The sequence below is a fragment of the Salmo salar genome, chromosome 06 (genome assembly GCF_965601325.2).
Source record: "Salmo salar chromosome 06, fSalSal1, whole genome shotgun sequence".
NCBI lineage: Eukaryota > Metazoa > Chordata > Actinopteri > Salmoniformes > Salmonidae > Salmo > Salmo salar.
Genome location: NC_138296.1, coordinates 65,250,966 through 65,278,256, shown reverse-complemented (window position 1 = coordinate 65,278,256; position 27,291 = coordinate 65,250,966). Strand labels below are relative to the sequence as shown.

The 27,291-nt window shown below is 43.6% G+C and overlaps 2 protein-coding genes across 4 annotated transcripts; both read left to right on the top strand.

Annotated features, from left to right (window-relative positions):
- pkib (protein kinase (cAMP-dependent, catalytic) inhibitor beta) lies at positions 1-23,977 on the top strand. 3 transcript variants are annotated; one of them, XM_014205116.3, is made up of 3 exons: positions 1-165; positions 21,791-21,950; positions 23,134-23,977. In XM_014205116.3, the coding sequence occupies exons 2-3, from the start codon at positions 21,818-21,820 to the stop codon at positions 23,217-23,219; spliced, it is 219 nt and encodes a 72-aa protein (XP_014060591.1). In that variant the 5' UTR covers positions 1-165; positions 21,791-21,817; the 3' UTR covers positions 23,220-23,977. The 3 variants fall into 3 exon arrangements, with proteins under 3 accessions (XP_014060591.1, XP_014060593.1, XP_014060592.1); XM_014205118.3 differs by lacking the exon at positions 1-165 and adding an exon at positions 12,655-12,811; XM_014205117.3 differs by lacking the exon at positions 1-165 and adding an exon at positions 14,612-15,308.
- A 1,326-nt stretch (positions 23,978-25,303) lies between these two features.
- fabp7b (fatty acid binding protein 7, brain, b) lies at positions 25,304-26,902 on the top strand. Its single transcript, NM_001256957.1, is given in 3 exon segments — positions 25,304-25,425; positions 25,560-26,114; positions 26,618-26,902. Coding segments are annotated over 2 exon segments (309 nt in total). The 5' UTR covers positions 25,304-25,352; the 3' UTR covers positions 25,796-26,114; positions 26,618-26,902.
- Positions 26,903-27,291: the final 389 nt, after the last annotated feature.

The following is a 27,291-nucleotide window of genomic DNA, read 5'->3' as shown; positions in this document are numbered from 1 at the left end:
GGGGATATAGTTCCTTTCACTAGAATAAAGAGAGTAGAGGAAATCACGATGAGGATGGACTGTGCGCAACGCGTCCTATCCATGGGTTGTCGATGGTGAAATATATATTTCGGGGGAGCGCATTTAAAGCACATTATTGTAACAACCATTTGTTCTACACATTGGGTAAGTAAGTGTCACAATATTTCGTGTTTTGGAAGGTTACTCGTCGTCAGGTTGTTGCCCAATGCCGACAAGTAACCTACAAGCTGCTGAAGCCTAATTTATGCGCAAGTTATACGGTTCTTAATTCAGCTGGTTATTGTTGTCATTGCTTGTGGTAGAAATCTGCAGCCAGAGAATATCAGTCATGTAAATTCCACACACGACAATGTCGTATATGCAATGTCATAGGCTACAATGTGCAGATGATTGAGCAACCTTTTTGTTAATCGATCTATCCGTTACAGGCTACATACATTCCATTGTTATTGAACAATCATGTTGTTTGTCATGCAGAAGAATATCAACGAATATCATGCTACTTGGATTGATTGATAATCAGGGTTATTATTAATTGTTCATAAGGTCGTTGTATTTTAAGGACAAATCCTCCTCTCATTCCAAATGACATTAGCCTTTGAAGGCTATTCAATACTTGAAACAAAGCTCACCTATCTCTAATTCAATTGTTTGTCCCTCTGTCTGAATACCTAGCTGATTTGATTTAATGCCATAAATGTTTCAATTAGCTTACCTGACTGCAGTGCAATCACGAGGAACAATACTGATTCTATCAATCAGTGTTTCCTCATTTATTTTATATTATATATTATATTATTCCCACTGATCAAATAAAGCATGGTCACATTTATATGGCTCTCATCTTTTGCATAAGGTGTTTGAGGAAGGTGACACTCAGCTAAAACCTTTACGATGAAAACTCAAACCTATGGTTTGAAACAGTGTTTGCTCTATGTGCATCTTGCAGTAGGATGTTGTATTTATGGTGATCTCCAAGCACTGGGCTTATTCCTGATTACAGCATGCATTCCATTCCAGAGTCTGACTCCCTAACTCCTGCTGAGTAGTGGGAAAGCACCATGCTATTCCTTTCACTCCTTTCTACACATCCACCAGTCAACACCTGCCCTGAGAGACTACATGACTGGCAGAATAATGAGCCAGCCTGGGGAAATGTGTTGATTATGACATGGAGAGGGAAGAGATTGCAGACACATTCTAATCATAAATCTGTTGACTGCCTGCTCTAGTCTTTAGAATCCTGTGTAACATGTCATTTCCAGACCTCGTCGCACAATCTGTCTGACCTTCTCCACCATAATCATTGTATAAGTTTAGAATTACTGTAGTGTAGGTGTCAGTTTACCATCCAAACAGTACCACTCAGCTTGGACCAGGCTGTTGTTGTCAACGGACTGCTGTATTTTCTAGAGGAGAGGATACTAAAAGTAGAAGTGAGATGTTGTTAACGCATATCCAGAGTGACTGGTGAAGTTGCATGGGGACATAGCATTACACCCCCCCTCTGCTTCCTCTGGTCAGCACTTTGTCAAATAGACTCAGCGCTCCTTCACCTCGCAACGCTATACCATTATTATTACTCTCTGGAAAGGTAAAGAGAAATGTGAAGAACGCTGTTACCCATTTCACCTTAGAGGTGGGGTTTGTATGCCCGAGCTGGTAGCTGCCTATAGGCTTATATTCCTGCTATCTGGAGGCTGTCCGGTGTTAGATATGCAAATATAACTATTCATCATTCATGTGGACCAGTGACCATCATCTGCCTGTCACTAAGGATCTTATGTCACAGTAAATCATTCCAAATCGGTCAGTTGTGACTGTACTTTAAAAACATGTATTCAGGTAATGAGCTTAGGTGCCTCACATTTGTATAATCCTGTTAATTGGCTGAGTTGATGACAGAGAATTAGTAATGTGGTCTGCCTAATAGTGTGTGTAATTGCACACATGATGGGAATGAAAAGGGCAGTTTGGTACCACTTATTTCCCTGTTATCACATTGTGTCGTGTCTACACATCAAAAGTTTTTCTCAGGAATGTCTGATAAAACAAATGCAGAGAGAAACAGTGTTTTTTTTCTATCAAACAAAGAGGGTAAGCTGTAACCTGATCAGAGACTCATCAGGAGTTTGATCGAAGACACCGCTACCTTAAATCCCCAGAGACCAACAGTCTTTTAAAGATGGCGTCTGAAAGGATTAGGGCTTAGTCAGGTAAACGCTGACAGTAGGTGGCATTTCAATTTGGCCATCTTTAACTACAGTCTGCCTGCTACAGGAAAGCGGTTTTGTTGTGGCTCATGCTGTTTGAAGTTTTTTTTTTCTTCAATGAGTGTCATCAAGGCATCTGTGAATGCCTTTGACAGTTTCTGTGCTGGTATTTCACTAGCAATGCCCCAGGAGGGCTCCTCTTTCCCATCATTCCTCTCTTCTGCCTGGCTCCCTCTCAGCTTAGTCTGCCCTACGGTAATTAATAGAGCTCGACAGCTTGTAGGCCTGAAAAACAGAATAGAGTTACCTCTGGTTCGTTCAGCCATTCCTATGGAGAAAATGAATGAGGAAAGAATATGGTTGTGGGATAAAGGTAGAAAATAAGGTTAACACAGCTTTAGAAGATCTTATACATTTTGTTCTATGATTGTAATATCAGTCAGTTAACATGACCTTTACGAATTATGAAGCCTTTATGTGCTTTTTTTATGACATAAATGCTTCAAAATGCACAGAACGTGACTTTAGCTGATGAAGATTATCTCATAGAACAAAACGTATACATCTCCTAAACCTGTGTTTACCACATACGCTATTTTCTGTGTTTATCAAAAAACCCTACAAAAACGAAATGAACTTTCCCATAGGCTTTGTCCAACGAACCATGGCAGAGTTAGTGCCTACAAAAAGACGCCGTTAATATTTCTCTCTATTGGCTCTTGTGAAATCGCATCAGTTTTAGCACTTAGCCAAGCATGCTCTTGCTCCTCTTACTATTGAGTCAATAAAATGATCACAAATCTGGCCTATTGTGGGAGTCTAACGTTGTCATTCTGGACTGCTCTGCCAGAGTCAGAACAGCTTCCAGAGGCTGCTGCACACACACACGTCCTTTCTGTGAAATATTGAATACAAGGAAACTGTTTTTGGATGTATTGCTAATGTTTTATCCATACTGCTGGATCACATTTGGTCCTTTTTAGCCCTTTAAACCTCTGGCATTTTGGTAATGAAAGGAGCCATTGGTTTAGTGGCAGAACAGCAATGAAATCCCACATTATTCTTATGTTGTGTACTGTAGTAGAGTGTTAAGTTCATCATGTTTTTGGAGTAAATAAACAATTTGGGGATTAAATCTCCACTTCCCTGTTGTTGCCACACTGGATTTCGATCCAAATGTGCTGATTGGCCCATTGACCCACGGTGAACAGTGGTATTCCTCCGAGGTTCCTACCGTCTTGGTTTGTCTTTGTCCATCCTTCTCTGTCTTGGTCCCTTTGAGTCACCAGCTGCCAGTTTGTAAACTGAAAAGTAGACAGTGGAGCTTACTATATGTTGCAGTGCCAGTCTTACATGACACACATGCAGCAACCCCATGAGAGTACTTAGCTCTCACTGGGAGCATGTGCAATTATGTTATTCTAGTCTACACAGTGCACTGGTGCGTACCAGCAGAAGTCATTTTAAGACCACAACACAGGTTGGGTTCCTTGTTCCCAGAGCCACAGATGGCAATTCATACCACAGACATAGATTTTCTTTAAAACACAAATAAATCACATTGTACACTACCGGTCAAAAGTTTAGAACACCTACCCATTCAAGGGGTTTTCTTTATTTGTAAAACATTTTTTTACATTAAGAGCGAAGACATCAAAACTATGAAATAACATATGGAATCATGTAGTAGCCTGCTTTTTCAGCAGTCTTGAAGGAGTTCCCACATATGCTGAGCACTTGTTGGCTACTTTCCCTTCACTCTGCGGTCCGACTCATCCCAAACCATCTCAATTTGGTTGTTGAAAAACAAATGATAGTCCCACTAAGCTCAAACCAGATTGGATGGCGTATCGCTGCAGAATGCTGTGGTAGCCATGCTGGTTAAGTGTGTCTTGAATTATAAATAAATCATGGACTATGTCACCAGCAAAGCACCCCCACACAATAACAGCTCCTCCTCCATGCTTTACGGTGAGAACCACACATGCGGAGATCATCCGTTCACCAATAATCTCAAAATTGGACTCATCAGACCAAGAACAGATTTCCACCGGTCTGATGTCCATTGATCGTGTTTCTAGGCCCAAGCAAGTCTCTTCTTATTATTGGTGTTCTTTAGTAGTGGTTTCTTTGCAGCACTTCTACCATGAAGGCCTGATTCACACAGTCTCCTCTGAAGAGTTGATGTTGAGATGTGTCTGTTACTTGAACTCTGTGAAGTTATTTGGGCTGCAGTTTCTGAGGCTGGTAACTCTAATGAAATGAACTTATCCTCTGCTGCAGAGGTAACTCTCGGTCTTCCATTCCTGTGGCGGTCCTCATGAGAGCCAGTTTCATCATAGCGCTTGATGGTTTTTGCGGCTGCACTTGAAGAAACTTTCAAAGTTCTTGACATTTTCTGTATTGACTGACCTTCATGTCTTAAAGTAATGATGGACTGTTGTTTCTTTTTGCTTATTTGAGCTGTTCTTGCCATAATATGGGCGGTATTTCACCATATAGGGCTATCTACCTTGTCACAACACAACTGATTGACTCAAACACATTAAGAAGGTAAGAAATTCCACAAATTAACTGTTAAGTAGGCACACCTGTTAATTGAAATGCATTTCAGGTGATTACCTCATAATGCTGGTTGAGAGAATGCCAAGAGTGTGCAAAGCTGTCATCAAGGAAAATTGTGTCAAATAAAAAATATATTTAGATTTTTTTAACACTGTTTTGGTTTCTACATGATTCCATATGTGTTATTTCATAGTTTTGATGTATTCACTATTATTCTACAATGTAGAAAATAGTAAAAATAAAGAAAAACCCTTGAATGAATAAGTGTTCTAAAACTTTTGACCGGCAGTGTACATCTGTATAAATTATAACCATACACGTTATAATTCACAGAGTGCACACAGTAGATGAAGAGCCCCACAGTCACACAGCTCTGAGGCCTAATCCTTGTCTTTATCCAGCCTTGTGTAAAGTCTAGAGACTTGGGGCAATAAAACAACCAGGATTGTGTAATCTTAAATCACTGGATTTGAGCCGAGTCATCACAGAGGCTAAAGATAAACCATAAGCAATCTAGGCTGTACTCGTCGCCCTGCTTTATATCCTGTGTTGCACTCTGTTGATGAAGCTGCGGTTGAATGAGACACTGTACGAGGAATAACAAATATGAAATAGACCACCTAGCTGTGATTGTTTGGCCCCAGCAGACCGCACAACTGCCTGGTAAAGTCTTCAACTGTCACGTCCTGACCATAGAAAGCTGTTATTTTCTATGGTAGAGTAGGTCAGGGCGTGACGGGGGGGGGTTTTCTAGTTTAGATTTTCTATGTTGTGATGTTCTAGTTTTGTATTTCTATGTTGGGTTTTTGTTTGGGATGATCTCCAATTAGAGGCAGCTGGTAATCGTTGTCTCTAATTGGAGATCATACTTAAGTAGGTGTTTTTCCCACCTGGGTTTGTGGGAGATTGTTTTTGAGTACGTGTACGTTAACGCTTTGTCACGGTTTGTTGTTTTTTGTTTATTCAGTTTATTTTGTATGTATTGCATAGTTTCACAGTTCAGTAAAATATGTGGAACGATAATCACGCTGCACTTTGGTCCGCTTCATCCTACGACAACCGTGACATCAACAAGCCGGTTGTTTATTGTAGACTGGCCTATGTGATTTGATGAAATGGTACTCTCATTTACTGCTAGACAAACCACCTGTCTGCTCATGAAGTCTGTGACACATGATATATGAGCTGATATAAAGACAAGGGTTTCATTCACAAAATCTGTTATTAACCTCCGGCAGGAATCCTCTCGAATGTGAGGAAATTAATTATTTATTAAAGCCAATGATAATTTAAGTTTTTATTTATTTGATTTACAAGCAATAGTTTGTAAATAAATTACATATTCGTTTCCTTACCCTGTAAGCAGTCTATGGACAAGTTATGACAGCAATCCATGCTTTGGTTTAGTTTCCCTGGAACTTTTTCCACATGCTAACATTTCAGCATTTGTAGCACAAAATCCCATTCAAGAGATGGGACTGATATTAGCATTTTTCGCGCATCACGTTCAATGCAGCTATGTGACTTTGTTGAGCTTCACAATCCATTTGAGATACTTTCGAATTATTTGGACATGATGTGCGAAAATGCTAATATCAGTCCCATGACTTGAATGGGATTTGTGCCAAAAATGCTAAAATGTTAGCATGTGGAAACCGTGCCAGGGAATCTAAACCAAAGAATGGATTGCTTTCATACCTTGTCCATAGACTGCTTACAGGGTAAGGAAACCAATGTGTAATTTGGGTGAACTATCCGCAACAATTTTGACAGGGAGTTATGCTGAGACCAAGGTTTATTTTACAGATTAGCACTGTATATACAACAGTACATATCAATATTCATATCAATACTATAAAAGCAAAACACAATCATAGAAAAACACATTATTCAGGTAAAAGGTCCTCAGTCAGCCTTTTGAATTGCCCAAGAGCCACCATGTTATCCAATTTGAGAGTCTTGGTGTCACGTCCTGACCAGCAGATGGAGCTAGTGTTTTAGTTTTGGGGTCAGGACGTGGCATGTTTGTATTGGTTAAATGTTGGGTGGATGATTGGGACTTCCAATTGAAGGCAGGTGTGTATAGTTGCCTTTGATTGGAAGTCCTATATAGGTGTGTGTGTTTTTCTTTGGGGTTGTGGGTGGTTGTTTTTTGCACTGCGTTTCTAGCCTGCAGAACTGTAGCTGTTGTTACTTTGTTTGAATTGTTAAGTGGATGCTTTACTCCTTTATTTTAATTAAAAATGAGTATTCACATACCTGCTGCGCCTTGGTCCATTTCTACAGAAGACAGCCGTTACAGAACCACCCACCAAAGGACCAAGCAGCAGAAGAGGAGGAAGCCACAGGAGAGAAAAAGGGAACCATGGACATGGGAGGACGTCCTGGACGGCAAGGGAGCCTACACCTGGGAAGAGATCCTGGCCGGAAGGGATCGCCTCCCATGGGAACAGGTGGAGGCACTCAGGAGAGTGGAGGCAGCTGGACAGAGGAACCATCGGGAACGTTACGCTGGAACACGGTTGGCTAGGAAACCCAAGAGGCAGCCCCAAGATTTTTTTTTGGGGGGGGGCACACGGGTAGTTTGGCCAGGCCAGGGAAGAGCCGTAAGCCAGCTACCCGTGACTACAGGGAGGTGCGTACGAGGTGGAGGGCGCCATGTTACGCTGAGGTGCGCACCATCTCGCCTATACGGACGCACAGCCCAGTTCGCCCAGTACCAGCGCCCCGCAGGTGCCAGGGCAAGGGGAGCATCGAGCCGGAAGGGGTGATGCCAACCCTGCACTCAAGACCGCCAGTGCGCCCTTTCGGTCCGGTGTTTCCCGCCAGACGCACTAGCATGGAGGTGCGTGTCTCCAGGCTGGCACGTCCTATACCAGCCCCACGCATCAGGAGTCTAGTGTGTCAACCCAGCCTCGCCAGTCAACAGTCACCAGAGCTGCCCGCCAGTCAACAGTCGTCAGTGCTGCCCGCCAGTCAACCATCACCAGAGCTGCCCGCCAGTCAACAGTCGTCAGAGCTGCCCGCCAGTCAACAGTCGTCAGAGCTGCCCGCCAGTCAACAGTCGTCAGAGCTGCCCGCCAGTCAACAGTCGTCAGAGCTGCCCGCCAGTCAACAGTCGCCAGAGAGGCCAGACTGCCCTGAACTGCCGGAGTGGCCAGACTGCCCTGAACTGCAGGAGTGGCCAGACTGCCCTGAACTGCCGGAGTGGCCAGACTGCCCTGAACTGCCGGAGTGGCCAGACTGCCCTGAACTGCCAGGGTGGCCAGACTGCCCTGAACTGCCAGGGTGGCCAGACTGCCCTGAACTGCCAGGGTGGCCAGACTGCCCTGAACTGCCAGGGTGGCCAGACTGCCCTGAACTGCCAGGGTGGCCAGACTGCCCTGAACTGCCAGGGTGGCCAGACTGCCCTGAACTGCCAGGGTGGCCAGACTGCCCTGAACTGCCAGGGTGGCCAGACTGCCCTGAACTGCCAGGGTGGCCAGACTGCCCGGTTCTGCCAGAGGTGCCCGCCTGCCCGGATCTGCCAGGGTGCCCTGCCTGTCAGGATCGGCCAGAGTGGCCCTCCTGTCCTCCGGCCCAGCCCGAGTGGCCCTCCTGTCCTCCGGCCCAGCCCGAGTGGCCCTCCTGTCCTCCGGCCCAGCCCGAGTGGCCCTCCTGTCCTCCGGCCCAGCCCGAGGGACCCTCCTGCCCTCCGGCCCAGCCCGAGGGGCCCTCCTGCCCTCCGGCCCAGCCCGAGGGGCCCTCCTGCTCTCCGGCCCAGCCCGAGGGGCCCTCCTGCTCTCCGGCCCAGCCCGAGGGGCCCTCCTGCTCTCCGGCCCAGCCCGAGGGGCCCTCCTGCCCTCCGGCCCAGCCCGAGGGGCCCTCCTGCCCTCCGGCCCAGCCCGAGTGGCCCTCCTGCCCTCCGGCCCAGCCCGAGTGGCCCTCCTGCCCTCCGGTCCAGCCCGAGTGGCCCTCCTGTCCCCCGGCCCAGCCCGAGTGGCCCTCCTGTCCCCCGGCCCAGCCCGAGTGGCCCTCCTGTCCCCCGGCCCAGCCCGAGTGGCCCTCCTGTCCCCCGGCCCAGCCCGAGTGGCCCTCCTGTCCCCCGGCCCAGCCCGAGTGGCCCTCCTGTCCCCCGGCCCAGCCCGAGTGGCCCTCCTGTCCCCCGGCCCAGCCCGAGGGGCCCTCCTGTCCCCCGGTCCAGCCCGAGGGGTCCTCCTGTCCTCCGGCCCAGCACGAGTGGTCCGTCTGCCAGGGTCAGCCCAAGTGGCCCATCTGCCCGGCGCAGTTAGCAACGCCACCGAAGTGGGCTACGCCGACGGTGGAGCAAGGTCCACGCCCTGCACCTGAGCCACCTCCAGGATAGGTGGGTTGGGGAGGGAGGGTGTAGCACAGTGCCGTCGGTGACGGCAGCCACCCTCCCTTCCCTCCCTTATTGTTTTAGGGTTATTGTTTATGGGTTTTGTGTTGTTGTTTTTTTGTTGGTAGGTGCATTCCGGGGTCTGCACCTTGAGGGGGGGGGTACTGTCACGTCCTGACCAGCAGATGGAGCTAGTGTTTTAGTTTTGGGGTCAGGACGTGGCATGTTTGTATTGGTTAAATGTTGGGTGGATGATTGGGACTTCCAATTGAAGGCAGGTGTGTATAGTTGCCTTTGATTGGAAGTCCTATATAGGTGTGTGTGTTTTTCTTTGGGGTTGTGGGTGGTTGTTTTTTGCACTGTGTTTCTAGCCTGCAGAACTGTAGCTGTTGTTACTTTGTTTGAATTGTTAAGTGGATGCTTTACTCCTTTATTTTAATTAAAAATGAGTATTCACATACCTGCTGCGCCTTGGTCCATTTCTACAGAAGACAGCCGTTACACTTGGATGGTTGTTTTTCCTTTCATGTGTAATAAACCTTATTAATCTGGATTGTTTTAAGCAAAATTGCTGTGGAAATTGTACAGATACACTGCCTTCGGAAAGTATTCACACCCCTTGACTTTTTCCCACATTTTGTTGTTACAAAGTGGTATTAAAATTGATTTAATTGTAATTTTTTGTCAGCAATCTACACACAATACTTGAATGTCAAAGTAGATGAAAAATAAAACACTAATATATGTATTCAACCCCCTGAATTAATACGTGTTAGAATCACAATTGGCAGCGATTACAGTTGTGAGTCTTTCTGGTTAAGTCTCTAAGAGCTTTCCACACCAGGATTGTGCAACATTTTCCCATTATTCTTTTCAAAATTCTTCAAGCTCTGTCAGATTGGTTGTTGGTCATTGCTAGACAACCATTTTCAGGTCTTGCCATAGGATTTCAAGCCGATTTAAGTCAAAACTGTAACTCGGCGGAACATTCACTGTCTTTCTTAGCAACACCAGTATAGATTTGGCCTTGTGTTTTAGGTTATTGTCCTGCTGAAAGGTGAATTCATCTCCCAGTGTCTGGTGGAATGCAGATTGAACAAGGTTTTCCTCTAGGATTTTGCCTGTCCATTAAGTTTTATTTTTAATCCTGAAAAACTCTCCAGTCCTAAATGATTACAAGTAATGTGTTGTATTAGTAATGTGTTGTATTAGATTTGCCACAAACATAACACTTTGTAGTCAGGACAAAAAGGTAATTCCTTTGCCAAATGTATTTCAGTATTACTTTAGTGCTTTGTTACAAACAGGATGCATGTTTTGGAATATTTTTTTATTCTGTTAGGATTCCTTCTTTTTGCTTAGGTCAATTAGGTGAGTGTTGTGGAGTAAATACAATGTTGTTGATCTGTCCTCAGTTTTCTCCTATCACAGCTTTTAAACTCTGTAACTGTTTTAAAGTCATTATTGTCCTCGTGGTGAAATCCTTGAGTGGTCTCCTTCCTCTCCGGCAACTGAGTTAGGAAGGACGCCTGTATCTTTGTAGTGACTGGGTGTATTGATACACCATCCAAAGTGTAATTAATAACTTCACCATGCTCAAAGGGATATTCAATGTCTGCTTTTTATTTAATTTTGATCAATCTACCAATTGGTTCTCTTCTTTGCGAGGCATTGGAAAACCTCTCTGGTCTTTGTGGTTGAATCTGTGTTTAAAATTCACTGCTTGACTGAGGGACCTTGCAGATAATTGTATGTGTGGGGTACAGAGATGAAACAGTCATAAAAAAATCATGTTAAACCCTATTATTGCACACAGGGTGAGTCCATGAAACTTATTATGTGATTGTGACTTTACTCCTGAACTTATTTAGGCTTGCCTAAAGGGGTTGAATACTTATTGACTCAAGACATTTCAGCTTTTCATTTTTAATACATTTGTAAAAATGTCTAAAAACATTATTCCACTTTGATATCATGGGGTATTGTGTGTAGGCCAGTGACAAAATAATTGCAATTTAATACATTTTACCTTTAGGCTGTAACACAAGAAATGTGAAAATAAGTAAAGGGGTGTAAATACTTTATGAATGCATTGATTGACTGATTATAAAGGAGGGTCTTTGGGCCTATTGAAAATGTGTCATTTCACATGTAGCCAAATAGATGAGTCACCATAAATATCTATTTGTAGAGAATGCCAGTGCATGTGTGTGCATAAACACGGTACAAAATATGAATATTTTATTCAAATCTGCTTATATCATTAATTATGCAATTGTATTCATCTTGGGTGAGCAGAGAGAGCTGTTTTTATTTGATAGGGTCACTGTCACTCGGGCACATAATGGTGAGGCCATCAGACCTACCAGAGAGAAGAGTTACAGTGTTGGGGTGCATACCTCTTCTGGCAGGTGTGTGTAATGAATCGGCTTTCAGCATTTCCGCTCCCTGACTCTTGCTCTCCCCGACATTAAACTCCTCATAAATCTTCTCAAGGTGATTTTTCAACAAAGTGCAGAGGGAGGAAGCCTTTTCAAAGTCACAGGCTGCTTCCTGGGGGAGAGGGCCATGACTTGACAGTGAGTCTCAAAGATGCCCTTGGCAACACGACGGGTCACAGCATCAAGCTTTGAAACCAGCATCTAAGATATGCATTAATTGTGATTATAAATGGGGTCGTTTGATCTCTGAATGCTGATTGGCTGAAAGCCGTGGTATACCACAGATATGACACAAGATGTATTGTTCACTGTTCTAATTACGTCGGTAACCAGTTTATAATAGCAATAAGGCACCTCGGGGTTTGTGGTATATGGCCAATATACCACGGCATTGCATCGTACCTATCCCACGGTGTTGCGTCGAGCCGTGGTACAGTATATTAGCCATATACCACACCCCCTCTGGCCTTATTGCTTCAATATAGCCTTGATCAGTTCAACACACTGGTGTGATAGAAATGTTTGTTTGGGTATTATATTTTTTTGTGGGGCTATTTTAGGCATCTGGGTGATTTTCTTAGATATTATGACTTAGCTAGGACTTTTACAGAAATATGAAGTGAAAAATGCATTTTGTTCTTCAAATGCTCAACTTCAATAAGACCTCAATGTGTTGTGTTCTGTAAATTGCCAGCTCAGCCACGGGCAGCTGTTGTCCAAAGCTCTGTTGTGGCTTATTTCAAGATCAGGTACTGGCTTTCTTCACTTCAAAGCATGTAAGATATCTAATTGACTATCCAGTTCAAAGGATTTTAGTAAATCTTGGAGGGGTTTGATCATATTTGTGTCCCAAATGCCAACCCAAAACCTATTACGCTGACCTATGCGCCCTAGTCAAACATAGTGCACTATACAGTGGATAGGGTGCCATTTGGGAAACAGCCCATATGAAGCCTATCGGGAGAATGTTTCATGTTTGTTTGAGGAGGCAGGTGGCCAGCAGGACAGGCATCCTCCAGGGACAGCCTCTCTCCCTCCGTCTGGAATGGGAGAACGACCATGGTCCCGCCTCTACAGTGGTCAGTAGAAGATGAATCACATTGCCTCTGCTCTGCCTCATCTCCATCTCTCCTCGCTGCTGCTGCTCAGGCCAACTCACTTGGCTATAAATAGGGAAAGATTAAAACCTCTCATCCGGCTTACCTGCACAGCATCTTCAACTCGCCTGCAAAGTATGTTTCGTTTTTTTCTCTCTCTCTCCATTTCTTGTAATATGTATTCTTTGAGCACTGGGGGTGTTTATAAAGACGTTTTATGAGCTCATCAGTGGCTTTAAGAATGACTGTCTGACCAGATGTGACACTAGCTACACTAATGTAGAATATTTATGAGAAATGGCAACAGGAATTTGCAGATGGTATGAACTGAAGAGATGCTCAATCAGGCTTATGAATCTCTCGATTGGAAATACCCTGGAGGAGCCCTACTCAGTGATTTGAAAAATATAAGCTTTTCAGTGCACTAAAGTCACTTGTCAGTTTGGTGCTCTTACATATGAGTGACAGAGAATGTGCAGCCCTGGGAGCTGTGTCCTCTAAATCCCAGGCATCAGGAGATCGCCTGTCCAAATATAGCCCTATATGGAGGTGGAGGGCCCTCTTCTCTTCCCAGCTGCTATGGGAGACGTTTACTTAATTACCCTCTCTATGCTGCAAAACATGGAGGCAACTTCTGTAGGCTTTGTTTCAAATTACATCTTTCCATAGCAAAATGACAAATAGTAGTTGAGAGGAAATATTGTGGTCTCCCCAACTAGGATATATTTCTGGGTAGAAGAGGTCCAATGAGCAGTGTAATATGATCACATGGGCATCTGCTGTCAAGGCTTTATAGTAACGCTGAAAAAACATTGTGCAGAGACATACTGTACTGTAGCCGTGATGCCTGTGATTAATTTAATTGCATGTTTTCGCAATGTAATGTGGTTTCTTATCAGTTACATCAACAAGCATTTGGCTCCTACAACATTCAAAGAGATTACTCATTTTCTTCCTTAGCCTAATGGTTGTTACGTGCTCGTTTGTTTTTTAATTCTGATCTGCTGTGCCTTAATCAAATGTTGTCACAGTATTTCTAGGTTATGTTTGGCAGTCATTCCCGTTGCCTTGCTGGGGTCTCTCTGTGTTCGCCGTGTTATCTGACTGCTCGCTCGGTCACATGCTGCCCTTTTGGACAGAGGGCTGCTGGGAAAAGCCTGTGAGCCTGCTGAGAGGGACAGACCGAGGACGGGCCGGCCTTCCACGCTGTCACTCACAGCGGGATCAACACAGCTACCACTGGGTTGGGTAAAGAGCCCATAGGGGCAGGATACAACACTTTTGGATGGACGTCTCTCAGATATAAATAGGACACTGTCACATTTCTCTTCCTTGTAGAGTATCTGCCATCTGTGGAAAATCATTGTTTTCAATAATACCTCAGTGGACAATTAAACAATGGTGCCAGATCAATGATGTCATGTTATGCTTTGCGCTGCTATATGACCGGGTAACAGCGGGAGTAAACAGTGGGAGTGGAGAGGCAGGCTGTTCACTATGCGCTGTGAGCAGGACTCTTTTGTTTGTTTGGGGCTACAGTAATGAGAGTCCCTGACCCACCTCAATAATGAACAGCCAGCTGTTTATTCACAGTGCTGCCATGTGACTTAATTCCCTTAAGTTTCCCACTGAACACGGCTCATTATCAGACGTCGGGAGCTCGCTCTTCTCTCAGTGGAGTGGAAAGAAGAGGGGGACCCAGGGACAGGTTGAGCCTCAGGTGTTTTTCTCTCTGCATGCAGTTCATCCACCTATAATATATATATATTTATGCCATTTAGCAGATGCTTTTATCCAAAGCAACTTTGTCAGTCGTGTGCATACACTTTAAGTATGGGTGGTCCTGGGAATTGAACTCAATATCCTACTATTGCAAGCACCTTACTCTACTAACTGAGCTACAGAGGATCACTTATATCTGTCCATGTAAGCCTCCTGGCAATCGGACATACTGCTACTGTCGGATAACCTTTTCACATCAATGGCCTTTATGACAGCTGGTTGAATGGTATTTATCACCTAGAGATGAAATACTAGAGAAGGCTCTAGAAACAGTTGGTTGAAATAGAAAAGTGCACTGAAGTTATTTTCATTCCCTTATGAGCTAATTGACATGTTGACTCTGCACCCTGTGTCACATCTGAGCTGTTGTAACTGCTCCACTTTCCCTCACCTATTAATCCTCTTACCTCAATTGAAAGCTTATTTCCATGTAGATTAAGAGGCAGTGGGGCTATTGAAAGTGTGCTATATTCTCCATTTAATATGAGGAGGATCAAGAAACCTTGTGGCTGGCAGGGTGTGCAACGCTAGTGATGAGTGGTGGTGGCCGTCTGAGCTTGAAGGTCAGCCTCGCCCAGAGTAATGGTTCTCTTTCAAGCCATTGTCACTAAGTAAATTAGCTGGGGCTCCACGTGTTGTTTGCTGTTCTGACACAGGAATAGGAACCTCCAATGGCCGTCCAAGCTGCTCTAGGTCATCACTCCACATTGGTCCAACCAGCACTGGTGAACAGAGGGAGAAGGTTTACAGTTCAGCCATTAGTTAGTGAGACAATTCAAGCCACTAAAATAACGACGCTTTGACAGGTTGGGAGGACAGACCACATGACATAAGAAGCTTCCATTTACAAGTAAGGACAGATTTCCATTCAAATTTCAGAAAGACAAGTTGTAGGCTCATCCAGGTATTTTCCATAAAGAGTTCTGCAGTGAAACATTCTCAGTAGTAGAGCAGCAGAGCCTAGTTAAGTGTGTTTACGACTTTGTGCAGAGTTAGTTTTAGTCTGTACAGTGTCTCCTGGGAAGTGCCATGTGAATGGAATAGCATTGCGGCACAGTGGTTTTGCACATCTTATCCCCACTCTGTAGAGCAGCGATGATTCACTGAACTCAAACATGTTTTGCTTATCTTGTTTGTTGGAACGTAAATAGAACCCAAACGACCTGAGGGTTATATGCCCAATAAGTTTTTTACTTGATCGTTATATTCCCACAGTTTTTTACACGTGTGTTTCTTTTCATGCTTCATAAAATGTAACGTGGAGTGGTCACACATCATACATTTTTCATCGTATGCATGAGTGCTTGCTGCATATATAAGTATCTGTATAGTCCTGTTGTCCCTATAACCAATCCTATGTTTTAAAGGGATGGCTTATTAAGTCAATAAGATGGGCTGAGTATTTTAAGGCTTGTTTTTCAAATTAGTGTGAAGTATATTAAGTCCGTTACAACTGATTTCATCTTTTGATAAGTTCGAACATAATTGGAGTTTTAGCATGAATCCCTCATCTCCCAGGGTCCATTCCTAGCTCAGCCATTTAAACCTATTTTTGCATATTTATGGACTTATTTGTGTACTTCACAAGTAGTGTTACCTTGTATATTTAGCTTTGACGTGCCTGAAATGCAAGACACCTCCTCTGTTGTTGACTATAATAATTGCAAATGTTTTGGAGATATTCCACATTTATGTTTGCATTTTAGGAATTGTTAACTGGATTTCACGTTTTTGTCAAGATTGTCAATCTTCATCTGATGGAGAGATGTCAGTCATCTGTGCTGTGCTCAGTTAGTATATTTTTCCTATATTTGTCCCTTCAATCCCATCCCCAACTTAATTGCAGAACAGATAACCTATAATTTCCGTTCTCAGAACATTAATAAAACCTCCCAGGAACTTTCAGGGAACCATAGTAAAACATTCTCAGAACCTCCCTGCAACCTAAAAATGAACATTCCCAGAACAGACGAAATGTTCACTTCCGTTTTCAGAACGTTTAAAAAACATTCCAGTCAGGAATCCTATGGCTTCGTTCCCAGAACCAATGGGAAACCAAAATGTACATTCCCACAACTTCCAAGGAACCAAATGTCCTAGCTGGGTAGTCATTGAGCATTACCATAAATAGACATGAAAGAAAACGCATTCAGGAATGAGGAGATTTCTCTCCATTAACAACTTCTTGTTGTCATACTGTACGTGGAAAGTTGTAAAGAATTAGAAGGAGATAAGATGTTGTGCTACTCCAATACTGTTAAGGATTAAGACTGGATTAACAGTCTTTGTTTTAGAGGGGTTTGTTATTAGATAATGCATGTGTTGAAGTAGCCTGGTGGAACCAGTCTGATCACTGTGTTCATCATTCTATTTCAGTTGTGAATCAGAATGGTGAATGCAGCAATCAGGCTGGTTCCACCAGGCTAGTGTTACTCAAGTGCTGACTTCAAGATATTTGACTTCCTTGCATACTTTCAAGGGAAAGTTATTTATTTTTTTACCCCATTTTCTCCCCAATTGGTAGTTACAGTCTTGTCTCATCACTGCAACTCCCGTACAGACTCAGGAGAGACGAAGGTGGAGAGCCATGCATCCTCCGAAACACAACCCAACCAAGCCGCACAGCTTCTAGACACAATGCCCACTTAACCCGGAAGCCAGCCGCACCAATGTGTCAGAGGAAACACTGTGCACCTGGCAACCGTGTACGGCACCCGGCTGCCACAGAAGTCACTAGTGCGCAATGGGACAAGGACATCCCTGCCGGCCAAACCCTCCCCTAACCTGGACGACGCTGGGCCAATTGTGTGCCTGCCGGTCACATCCGGCTGCGACAAAGCCTGGACTCAAACCCAGAATCTCTACTGGCACAGCTAGCACTGCGATGCAGTGCCTTAGACCACTGCGCCACCTCCCGGGAGGCCTTTCAAGGGAAACATGTTTGCTGATTGGCAAGGCTCTTATAGTCAGTCTTTAGTGGTCTAACCTATAGTCAGATTCTATCCTTTCTGATTCTGACAACAATAGGCCTTAACACACCTACACCTTTCAACCCACATATGCATATGATGCTTTACTACGCCCTCCTTTCTGCAGTGTGTGAGTGAGCTCAACCATACTGAGACAAGCTTGTGTTTCTAACAGCAGTGGGCAGTGATGTTCTCAGTCAAACACACACAAGCTGCTGCCTCCCTCCTGTCTTCTGGCACTGGGCTCTCGTTGGTTGCTTGGCACAGGGGCCTACTGGCAACGCAGCCAGCTCCTTTTATTCCATTGGACGTAGATGATTGAATGGCTGCACTGAGGAGAATGCCAACACCAGTTCCTGCTGCTCCCACTCTGCGAGGGCACTGTTGGTTCCACTGCTACCCAGAGCCCTCTATTGGATGGAACCCAAGTCCAAATACAGCAGTCTCTCTGTAGTCTCAGACAGTTATGGATGCATGTGTTTAGCAGTGGGCCTATAAACATGCAGGATCACTCCTCCGAGGGTCTCACTCTCAGCGCACACAGGGCCATTATATGGGCCATGCTGCTTAATCAGCATTCTGTCTTCTAAAGCTGGCCACAGATGAAGCTGGCCATACATAACACTGGTGGTGAAAAAAGTACGCAATTGTCATACTTAAGTAAAAGTAAAAACACCTTAATAGAAAAGTCACCCAGTAAAATACTACTTGAGTAAAAGTATTTGGTTTTAAATATACTTTAGTATCAAAAGTAAAAGTATAAATCATTTAAAAATCCTTATATATATATATTAAGCAAATCAGATGGCACAGTCTTCTTGTTTTTCTATTTATTTACGCATAGCCAGGGTCACATCCTAACATTCAGACATAATTTATAAACAAAGCATTTATGTTTAGTGAGTCCGCCAGATCAAAGGCATTAGGGATGACCAGGGATGTTCTCTTGATAAGTCTGTGAATTGGATAATTTTCCTGTCCTGCTAAGCATCCAAAATGTAACAATATTTTCTTTAGGAATGTAGTGAAGTAAAAGTTGTCAAAAATATAAATGGTAAAGGACAGTACACCAAAAAATTACTAAAGTAGTATGTTAAAGTGATTGTACTTAAGTACTTTACACCACTGCATAACACCATTAGTTACTCACCAAATGGCCCTGCTTGGCCCTGACTCTGACTAACGTCTCCCTGATTAGCCCTGACTCTGATTAACGTCTGCCTGCGTGGCCCTGATTCTGACTAACCTCTCCCTGCGTGGCCCTGATTCTGACTAACGTCTCCCTGCGTGGCCCTTATTCTGATTAACGTCTCCCTGCGTGGCCCTGATTCTGACTATTGTCTCCCTGCTTGGCCCTGATTCTGACTAACGTCTCCCTGCTTGGCCCTGATTCTGACTAACGTCTCCCTGCGTGGCCCTGATTCTGACTAACGTCTCCCTGTGTGGCCCTGATTCTGACTAACGTCTCCCTGCTTGGCCCTGATTCTGACTAACGTCTCCCTGCGTGGCCCTGATTCTGACTATCGTCTCCCTGCTTGGCCCTGATTCTGACTATCGTCTCCCTGCTTGGCCCTGATTCTGACTATCGTCTCCCTGCTTGGCCCTGATTCTGACTAACGTCTCCCTGTGTGGCCCTGATTCTGATTAACGTCTCCCTGCGTGGCCCTGATTCTGACTAACGTCTCCCTGCTGGGCCCTGATTCTGATTAACGTCTCCCTGCATGGCCCTGATTCTGACTAACGTCTCCCTGCTGGGCCCTGATTCTGACTATCCTCTCCCTGCGTGGCCCTGATTCTGACTAACGTCTCCCTGCTTGGCCCTGATTCTGACTAACATCTCCCTGCTTGGCCCTGATTCTGACTAACGTCTCCCTGCTTGGCCCTGATTCTGACTAACGTCTCCCTGCGTGGCCCTGATTCTGACTAACGTCTCCCTGCGTGGCCCTGATTCTGACTATTGTCTCCCTGCTTGGCCCTGATTCTGACTAACGTCTCCCTGCTTGGCCCTGATTCTGACTAACGTCTCCCTGCGTGGCCCTGATTCTGACTAACGTCTCCCTGCTTGGCCCTGATTCTGACTAACGTCTCCCTGCGTGGCCCTGATTCTGACTATCGTCTCCCTGCTTGGCCCTGATTCTGACTAACGTCTCCCTGCTTGGCCCTGATTCTGACTATCGTCTCCCTGCTTGGCCCTGATTCTGACTATCATCTCCCTGCTTGGCCCTGATTCTGACTATCGTCTCCCTGCTTGGCACTGATTCTGACTAACGTCTCCCTGCTTGGCCCTGATTCTGACTAACGTCTCCCTGCGTGGCCCTGATTCTGACTAACGTCTCCCTGCTTGGCCCTGATTCTGACTAACGTCTCCCTGCGTGGCCCTGATTCTGACTATCGTCTCCCTGCTTGGCCCTGATTCTGACTAACGTCTCCCTGCTTGGCCCTGATTCTGACTATCGTCTCCCTGCTTGGCCCTGATTCTGACTATCATCTCCCTGCTTGGCCCTGATTCTGACTATCGTCTCCCTGCTTGGCACTGATTCTGACTAACGTCTCCCTGCTTGGCCCTGATTCTGACTAACGTCTCCCTGCTTGGCCCTGATTCTGACTAACGTCTCCCTGCTTGGCCCTGATTCTGACTAACGTCTCCCTGCGTGGCCCTGATTCTGACTAACGTCTCCCTGCGTGGCCCTGATTCTGACTAACGTCTCCCTGCTTGGCCCTGATTCTGACTATTGTCTCCCTGCTTGACCCTGATTCTGACTAACGTCTCCCTGCTTGGCCCTGATTCTGACTAACGTCTCCCTGCGTGGCCCTGATTCTGACTAACGTCTCCCTGTGTGGCCCTGATTCTGACTAACGTCTCCCTGCTTGGCCCTGATTCTGACTAACGTCTCCCTGCGTGGCCCTGATTCTGACTATCGTCTCCCTGCTTGGCCCTGATTCTGACTATCGTCTCCCTGCTTGGCCCTGATTCTGACTATCGTCTCCCTGCTTGGCCCTGATTCTGACTAACGTCTCCCTGCTTGGCCCTGATTCTGACTAACGTCTCCCTGCTTCCGTCTGACCTGCCTCACCGGTGCCCCAGGTGTTAAGCTGGAGCCCTATTTAAAATAGCGACAAAGCTAATCCAAGAATGGCCTGTGTTGACTTAGGGGGTTTTGATTAAATTCTAAATCTTGTGACATCCAGTGGGTGCTTATCACCTACGGCCTTGATCTACACCCACTGGAGGCGATGCACCATCTGTTGAAGGATGGCTAGATGGGGTTTTTAGGCACTATCTGTGTGTGTGCTGTGTTCTTGGAGGTAGGACGTATTCCCTTTGGAAATGTATAGGCTGTCTAAATGTTATCGCTGGTGTTAAAAATATAAGATAGTGAACAGTCCAGGAGAAACTGTAATCCAATCTCTGAGTATGTTAACTTAGCGTTAACAAAACAAAACAAGAGGGAATGGGTTACTCCCTGTTTAACATGGACAGTAGATTATTATTAGACCTACAATACTGTACTGATGTGAAATGCGCCCTCTGCTGGTCAAGTTGTACACTGCATTGCATGGTATTTAGTCTTTACTACGTTTGGTCTCATCATGTAAAATGCAGGGTTGTTTATTCAAAGGGGAAATGGAGCTGCAGGAAAGGTTACATAACACATAGTTGAGTATTGATCACAATATTGATCAGATTTATAGGTCCCTGTAGTAATACCAATCAATAGCCTTTAGGCCAAGTTAACAAAGGTCCTGGATATTTAGACTACAGCTTAAGGACCAAATGGCATTAGGGCAGGGTATTGAAGCAGTGCTCTTAGTGAAAGCACTACGATCTGTAATATTGCTCATATCAGGGTTCTGTCTGTAGAGCTTTACTATACTGTACAATACCTTACCAGATAGTTGGAGTTAAAAGCATGACACTTTACCAGACAAAGAAATATAGACTGATTCATTCTGAACATCATTTTTTTCAAAAAATATTAGGCCTGTTTACTGCTTATTATTACAAGTGCAGCGTGCCCAATACATTGATTACAGTGGAGGCTGCTGAGGGGAGGACGACTCATAATAATGGCTGGAACAGAGTCAATGGAACGGCATCAAACACGTGGAAACCATGTGTTTGATGTATTTGATACCATTCCACCTATTCCGCTCCAGACGTTACCACGAGTCCGTCCTCCCCAATTAAGGTGCCACCAACTTCCTGTGAGGGATTACCTCTGTAATATGCACTGCAGATATTCTGTTGTACTGTGATGCGTGACTGAGAGCTTGTGTAATGATTTATAACGCAGTGTTATCAACCAGTTACAATATGTTTAGACATAAATTACACGATGGTGTTATGTTACTTTCCCTCCAGACTACGCTATGAGGACAGGGCCCAGCGATGACTGATGTGGAGCCTGTTGTCACTGACTTTGCAGCCACGGGGAGGACTGGCCGGAGGAACGCTGTACCTGATATCGTTGAGGCGGGGCCTGCTGACCTGTCAGACAAACTAGCAGAGCTTTCTGTTGTAGGTGGGTAGTGAAATGTATTTTTAATTACATACAGTACTTGACTGCATACTTTCAGCAATATTTACAATCATTTACATAGGCCTGCATGCTTTCACTCTGTTCATGATTAGGATGAATTGCACAATTGAAGGTGATTTCATCTCAACATTTAGATTATTTTAGATGTAGTATTGCACTTTTCCATAAATGATACAATCCAAACCTAAGTATAAGGGAAAAGCATGGCAGAGCATCACCCAATCAGAGAACAAAGCACTCTGTCATTAATAGATGGTTGAGTGATTTTGTTAGGCCCTGCCAGCCGACTAACCATCACCATTAGCAAGTGTCTGTCTGGACAGCCAGCTTTCCATTAATCAAGCAGGGTTTAGTGGAAAGGGCATCTGGAAGTTAACAGTATGGAACATGTACCACAGCTTTAACTGTTTAAATGGAAACTAAGGAAGGGAACAGCCATCTCTCTCTTTTTAGTAATAGCTCAATGGCTGTGAGGGTCATTTGGAAAGGGCTATCTATCAGTGAGGGGAAGCCAATCAGTGCATTGGTTCATAGGGGTGGGGAAGTAATTGTTAGTTGGAGGCCTCTGTAGATGTATAACTTTATTACTCAGCACTGCTCCTTTTCACTTAGTGGCTGCAGTGCAATGTCGGGGTCCATAGGTCCTCATGTTATAGAGGGCATGAACCAGATATAACATAGTTGCCTGCAATTTGCAGTATAAATCCCCTAGGCCTTGCCCTATAAGGATCAAAGCAGAGTAGTGTTTGATCGGTAGAATAAAATACTGTAAGTGTCTGGCAAGAAGCAGTCGGTATCAGCCCATTTCCTCAGAAGATTCTCGTCTCTATGTGGCGTATTCCACTTTGTCAGTGTTCAAAACACTATTAAAATGCTGGATATGAACAAAGTGGTCGAGTTGAGGGTCTATGCTATGATTAGTCTCTGTTGATATTCAAGGTGTCAGCCAGCTATACGTTATGTGCTGAGGTTGGTAATCTCATATTCCTTTTATCTTGTGAATGCAACACATCATCCATATCTTACAAAGTAACACGAAAGAGGGGAGCGTACACAGCTTGGATTCTAATTGGAATGCAGACATTTTCAACTACATGGGCCTTGAGGCATTTTCAATTGTTTGTTTCTGACTAAAATAATGACTGCTGTTCTGTGTGCTTCTCAGATGGAGGAGAAGGAGGAGAGGGCTCGTCCTCTGGAAGCCCACCGAAGAGTCCTACAGAGGGCGAGGAGAAGGCAGAGGGGACGTAATTGGGCCTTGGTCTCTGGCTAACTGACTACGAGAGAAGATGGAGAACAAGAGAGAGACTGTCTCTAACATGGACCACTTCTCCTCAAAGAAACCCCATCGGCCAGACAACTGTAATCGCCATGCACCGTGCTATGCAACATCAGGACACCTATGATGAAAACTTAAAGAGCTGTTGGATGACGAAGGGAAGGGAGAGCTCTGCCGCTAGGAATGAAGTGGTTGTTTCTTTGTAGCTTTAAGGGGGGGGTATTCATTCAAGATTACCCATAATTCATTACATGTACGGTGAATGAGCCTGCATTTATGTCTTGTTCATCTTAGCATATGCAGTGAACTGGTGAAGTGGCTGACAGTCGGACATGACTCTGAAAAATGTCATTTCATATTTGAGCAAGAGTGACTTGTACATACGTTGCATACAGAGGTGTTCCAATGAAAGCATTTTCTCAGAATGTCAACATGTAGATGCAGGAATGTCTCTTTGCACAACAAAAGTATAAACATTCCATTTGGTGATGTAAGTACAATTTTTATCTTATAATTGTGGTTTATTAGTGTGCTACAGTGCAACCTCTACTGTATGTTTTTTACTGTTAAAATCAACATTATTAACAACAAAGTCATTAGAAGTAAAAAAAAAAAAAAAAAAAAAAAATATGTATGTATTTTCGGTCTGTAAATATAGTTTTACATTATATTTGCCTCCCTGTAAAGATGCATTTCAATGTCCACTGCAGCTAATAAACATTATCCTCTACATACGGCATTGTTGTGAATATTTTTCAGATGCTATGATTAAAAAATCTATGTTTGTTTGTTGTCTTTGTACAGGGGAGGCATCTCATTACACAGTGAAATTGATACCAACTTTGCGCAATCATTGGCAGTAAAATGGTGATTACATTGTCTGTCCTACTTTTCCTTAGTCAGCTGCAATAATACAGTATGTCAGAAGAGCTTTTCTTAGCCATGAAATCAGAATATTGTTGTGTTTGTCGCCATTGAAATTTTTATTTTTGTATTTTATTTATGTCTTATACTGTATTGAAACAGTGTCTGGTGACTGATTTGGCCAGAGGAGGGCACCAAACATGTCTTTCACGCCGACATTAATGGATCTTTCAGAATCTACTGGCAAATACACAGTACATTCTCTTTATAACACCCTTTTTTATTGACATTAAATATATAGAAAATTGTTAACTGAATATAGATATTGAAACAATAAATGAAGGATAAATATTTGTTCAAATATGGATTATGCATGTTACTGTAGTAAGAAATGCCCATGCTATGAATTAGGCTACCCATGTTAACTTACTCTGTATCAAATGTCAAAGCGCTTGGAGACAAAGCACTTGAACATCTTCAGAGGGCCAAGTAAAAAAGATGACTGTGTTCTAATAGTATTCATACATGCACATGCATACATATTCATCACATATTTAATCAGAATAGTCAGAACCTGATGTCATGCTATGGAATAATTACTGTAACCATAGCCTACTCAATAATGCAATACATGAATGTTCCATTTTTACTTTCCTTCAGATTTATGATACTGAAAATAAAAAGCTTTTTTTGCCTGAAACATATGGCTTAGTCGAATTCACACAGAGTGCATAATGGCTGTCCTCCATGCAGAATGCCCATGCGACTGTTTGAGTGGATTAATCCACTTAATGACAAAGAATTATCAAACAAGCTCTGATTCCGACTGAGTCATTTCACACACCTAGATATGACATATTCCATTTATAGTCTGTCTTGCAGAGCAAGGAGAGTAGTTAGTGTTGTGCCGAACTTTCCTCTAGTAAGTCACAAGACGGATCTGCAACTGCAATCGATGCACGAGCAGTTGATAAATAACATTCGTAATTTGCAATGGGTACGCTGAGTGAAATCAATGTAAAGTAAAAATCGAAATATAGCTTTAGAAGCGCTCAACGCCAATCAGAAGATAGAGAGTATCTCCTGAGCCAATGGGAAGTAATTCTCCGCCCCATATAGGATGCATATTAATAAGCCCAAAACAAATAACGTAGGTGTACGGGAAAACGCTCAGACTCACGGCACCATCAGTATTAACTTTACCTCAGTTCTCTTATTGCACGGTCCTCTAACTCTTCATCATGGTTGATGCCTTCTGTGCCACCTGGAAACTGGTCGACAGTGAAAACTTCGATGACTACATGAAAGCACTTGGTGAGTTTTTATAACTTTAAAAGTATAACCTAATAATAAGACAGTTTATTTATGACTTATATTTTATAAATGACATGATGTATGGTAGTTCGCATGATCACACCTCTTATTTCCTTTTTCCCTTCATTTCGCAGGTGTTGGTTTTGCAACAAGGCAGGTCGGAAATGTGACCAAACCAACCGTTATCATCTCAAAAGAGGGGGACAAAGTGGTCGTAAAAACCCAGAGTACTTTCAAGAACACAGAAATATCCTTCAAACTGGGGGAGGAGTTTGACGAGGCCACTGCAGATGACAGAAACTGTAAAGTAAGTGCTACAATGTGGGATTTATGGTCAAAATTGAGGATATATGCACTGGACCCTACTTAGCTATAGGCTTTGGCAGTTGAAACAGCTCATATTTTTCACTGGGTTTGAGAAGCCTGTTACAGAGCCCAGTCCGAATTTGTAAGAGTAATATGATCTGGATTATGTTTTGGATGTTGTATGATTGTATGTATCTCTTGCTTGATAGAATAACATTGCAATTATATGTAACTAGTTGGTGAGAGCAATATTCTGACCTATTTTGCCTGTCTGTTTGTAGTCCACTGTGAGCTTGGATGGCGATAAGCTTGCGCACGTTCAGAAGTGGGACGGCAAGGAGACCAAGTTTGTGAGAGAAATCAAGGATGGAAAATTGGTCATGGTAAGAGCCTTACTAAGTCAATTATGAAATGTGAATTCCTGGGTAATATGGATGATGAAACAAGGAGGTGGGGAAGCAAGCCCACTAGTACTAGTAGTACTGGTGGAGAGGGTATTTCTACGCTGAAAGCCTTTATTCTGAAGAATAGTAGTATAGTTGTCAATGTGGAGACGTGAAAATGAGTAAAGAAAATGTTCATTGTCCTCATCAGTTCAGCATGATGACTGTAGTTATATATCTATTTCTTTAATGCAAGTTTGCAGGCTTACCTCTAATTGTCCATATTATGCATTTATCATATTACACAATTATCATATTAAATGATCATTTCTGGTGTGACCTGGTGGCATGTATTTAGCTAATAGAAACTGGAGTCTTATTTTTATCACCATAAAACAAGCAATATCTTACTTTGAATAATGATGAATGTTTATTTCCACTCTATTTCATGTTTGATTTGCTCATTTCACAGTGATTTATTTGTTATTTGATCTGATCCACAGACTCTCACATTTGAAGACATTGTGGCGGTGCGTACCTATGAGAAGGCATGAGCTGGGAGACATCACTATTTAAATCATTTGAGTCCATTTTACTGGAAGACAGCCAATGTTATTATGATTTTTTTTTTTTACTGTATGCTGACCGTTGCACTTCATCCTTCCAAATGTTTTATGACATGGGCTGGAAATCTTTTTTTTTTAAAGACATTTTTATATACATTTCTTTCATGATAGATGATCCTTTTGTAAACATGTGTGAAACATGCTGAAATAAAAAATTAACTCAAAAAGTATATATTTTTTTCTCTATTATTTAAATGACTATTTGATACCCATTGACTACGCAATTTCCTCAAACTCAACATATTCACTCAGTCAACATATTCACTCACTCAAGGGTTGAGCAAGTCTGTCCTGCATTGCTGGATGTTGTTCTCGTAGGTAAGATCCTATGTCATAAGTGTCTGCAACAATGTATTCATTTTATGACTATTCCATGCAATGTATCAGCAGAAATCAAGCTCACATCCCTTGGAAGTCCATGTTGAAACAATGTTACAAAAAGGGCTTTGGCGTGTGTATGCCTGTGCCAAAGTCAAATATCATTTTAGTAGATCTGCGCCGAGGGACCTCCGCTTGACACTCTGAAATGTAAGCTATCTAAAGTGCTCCCG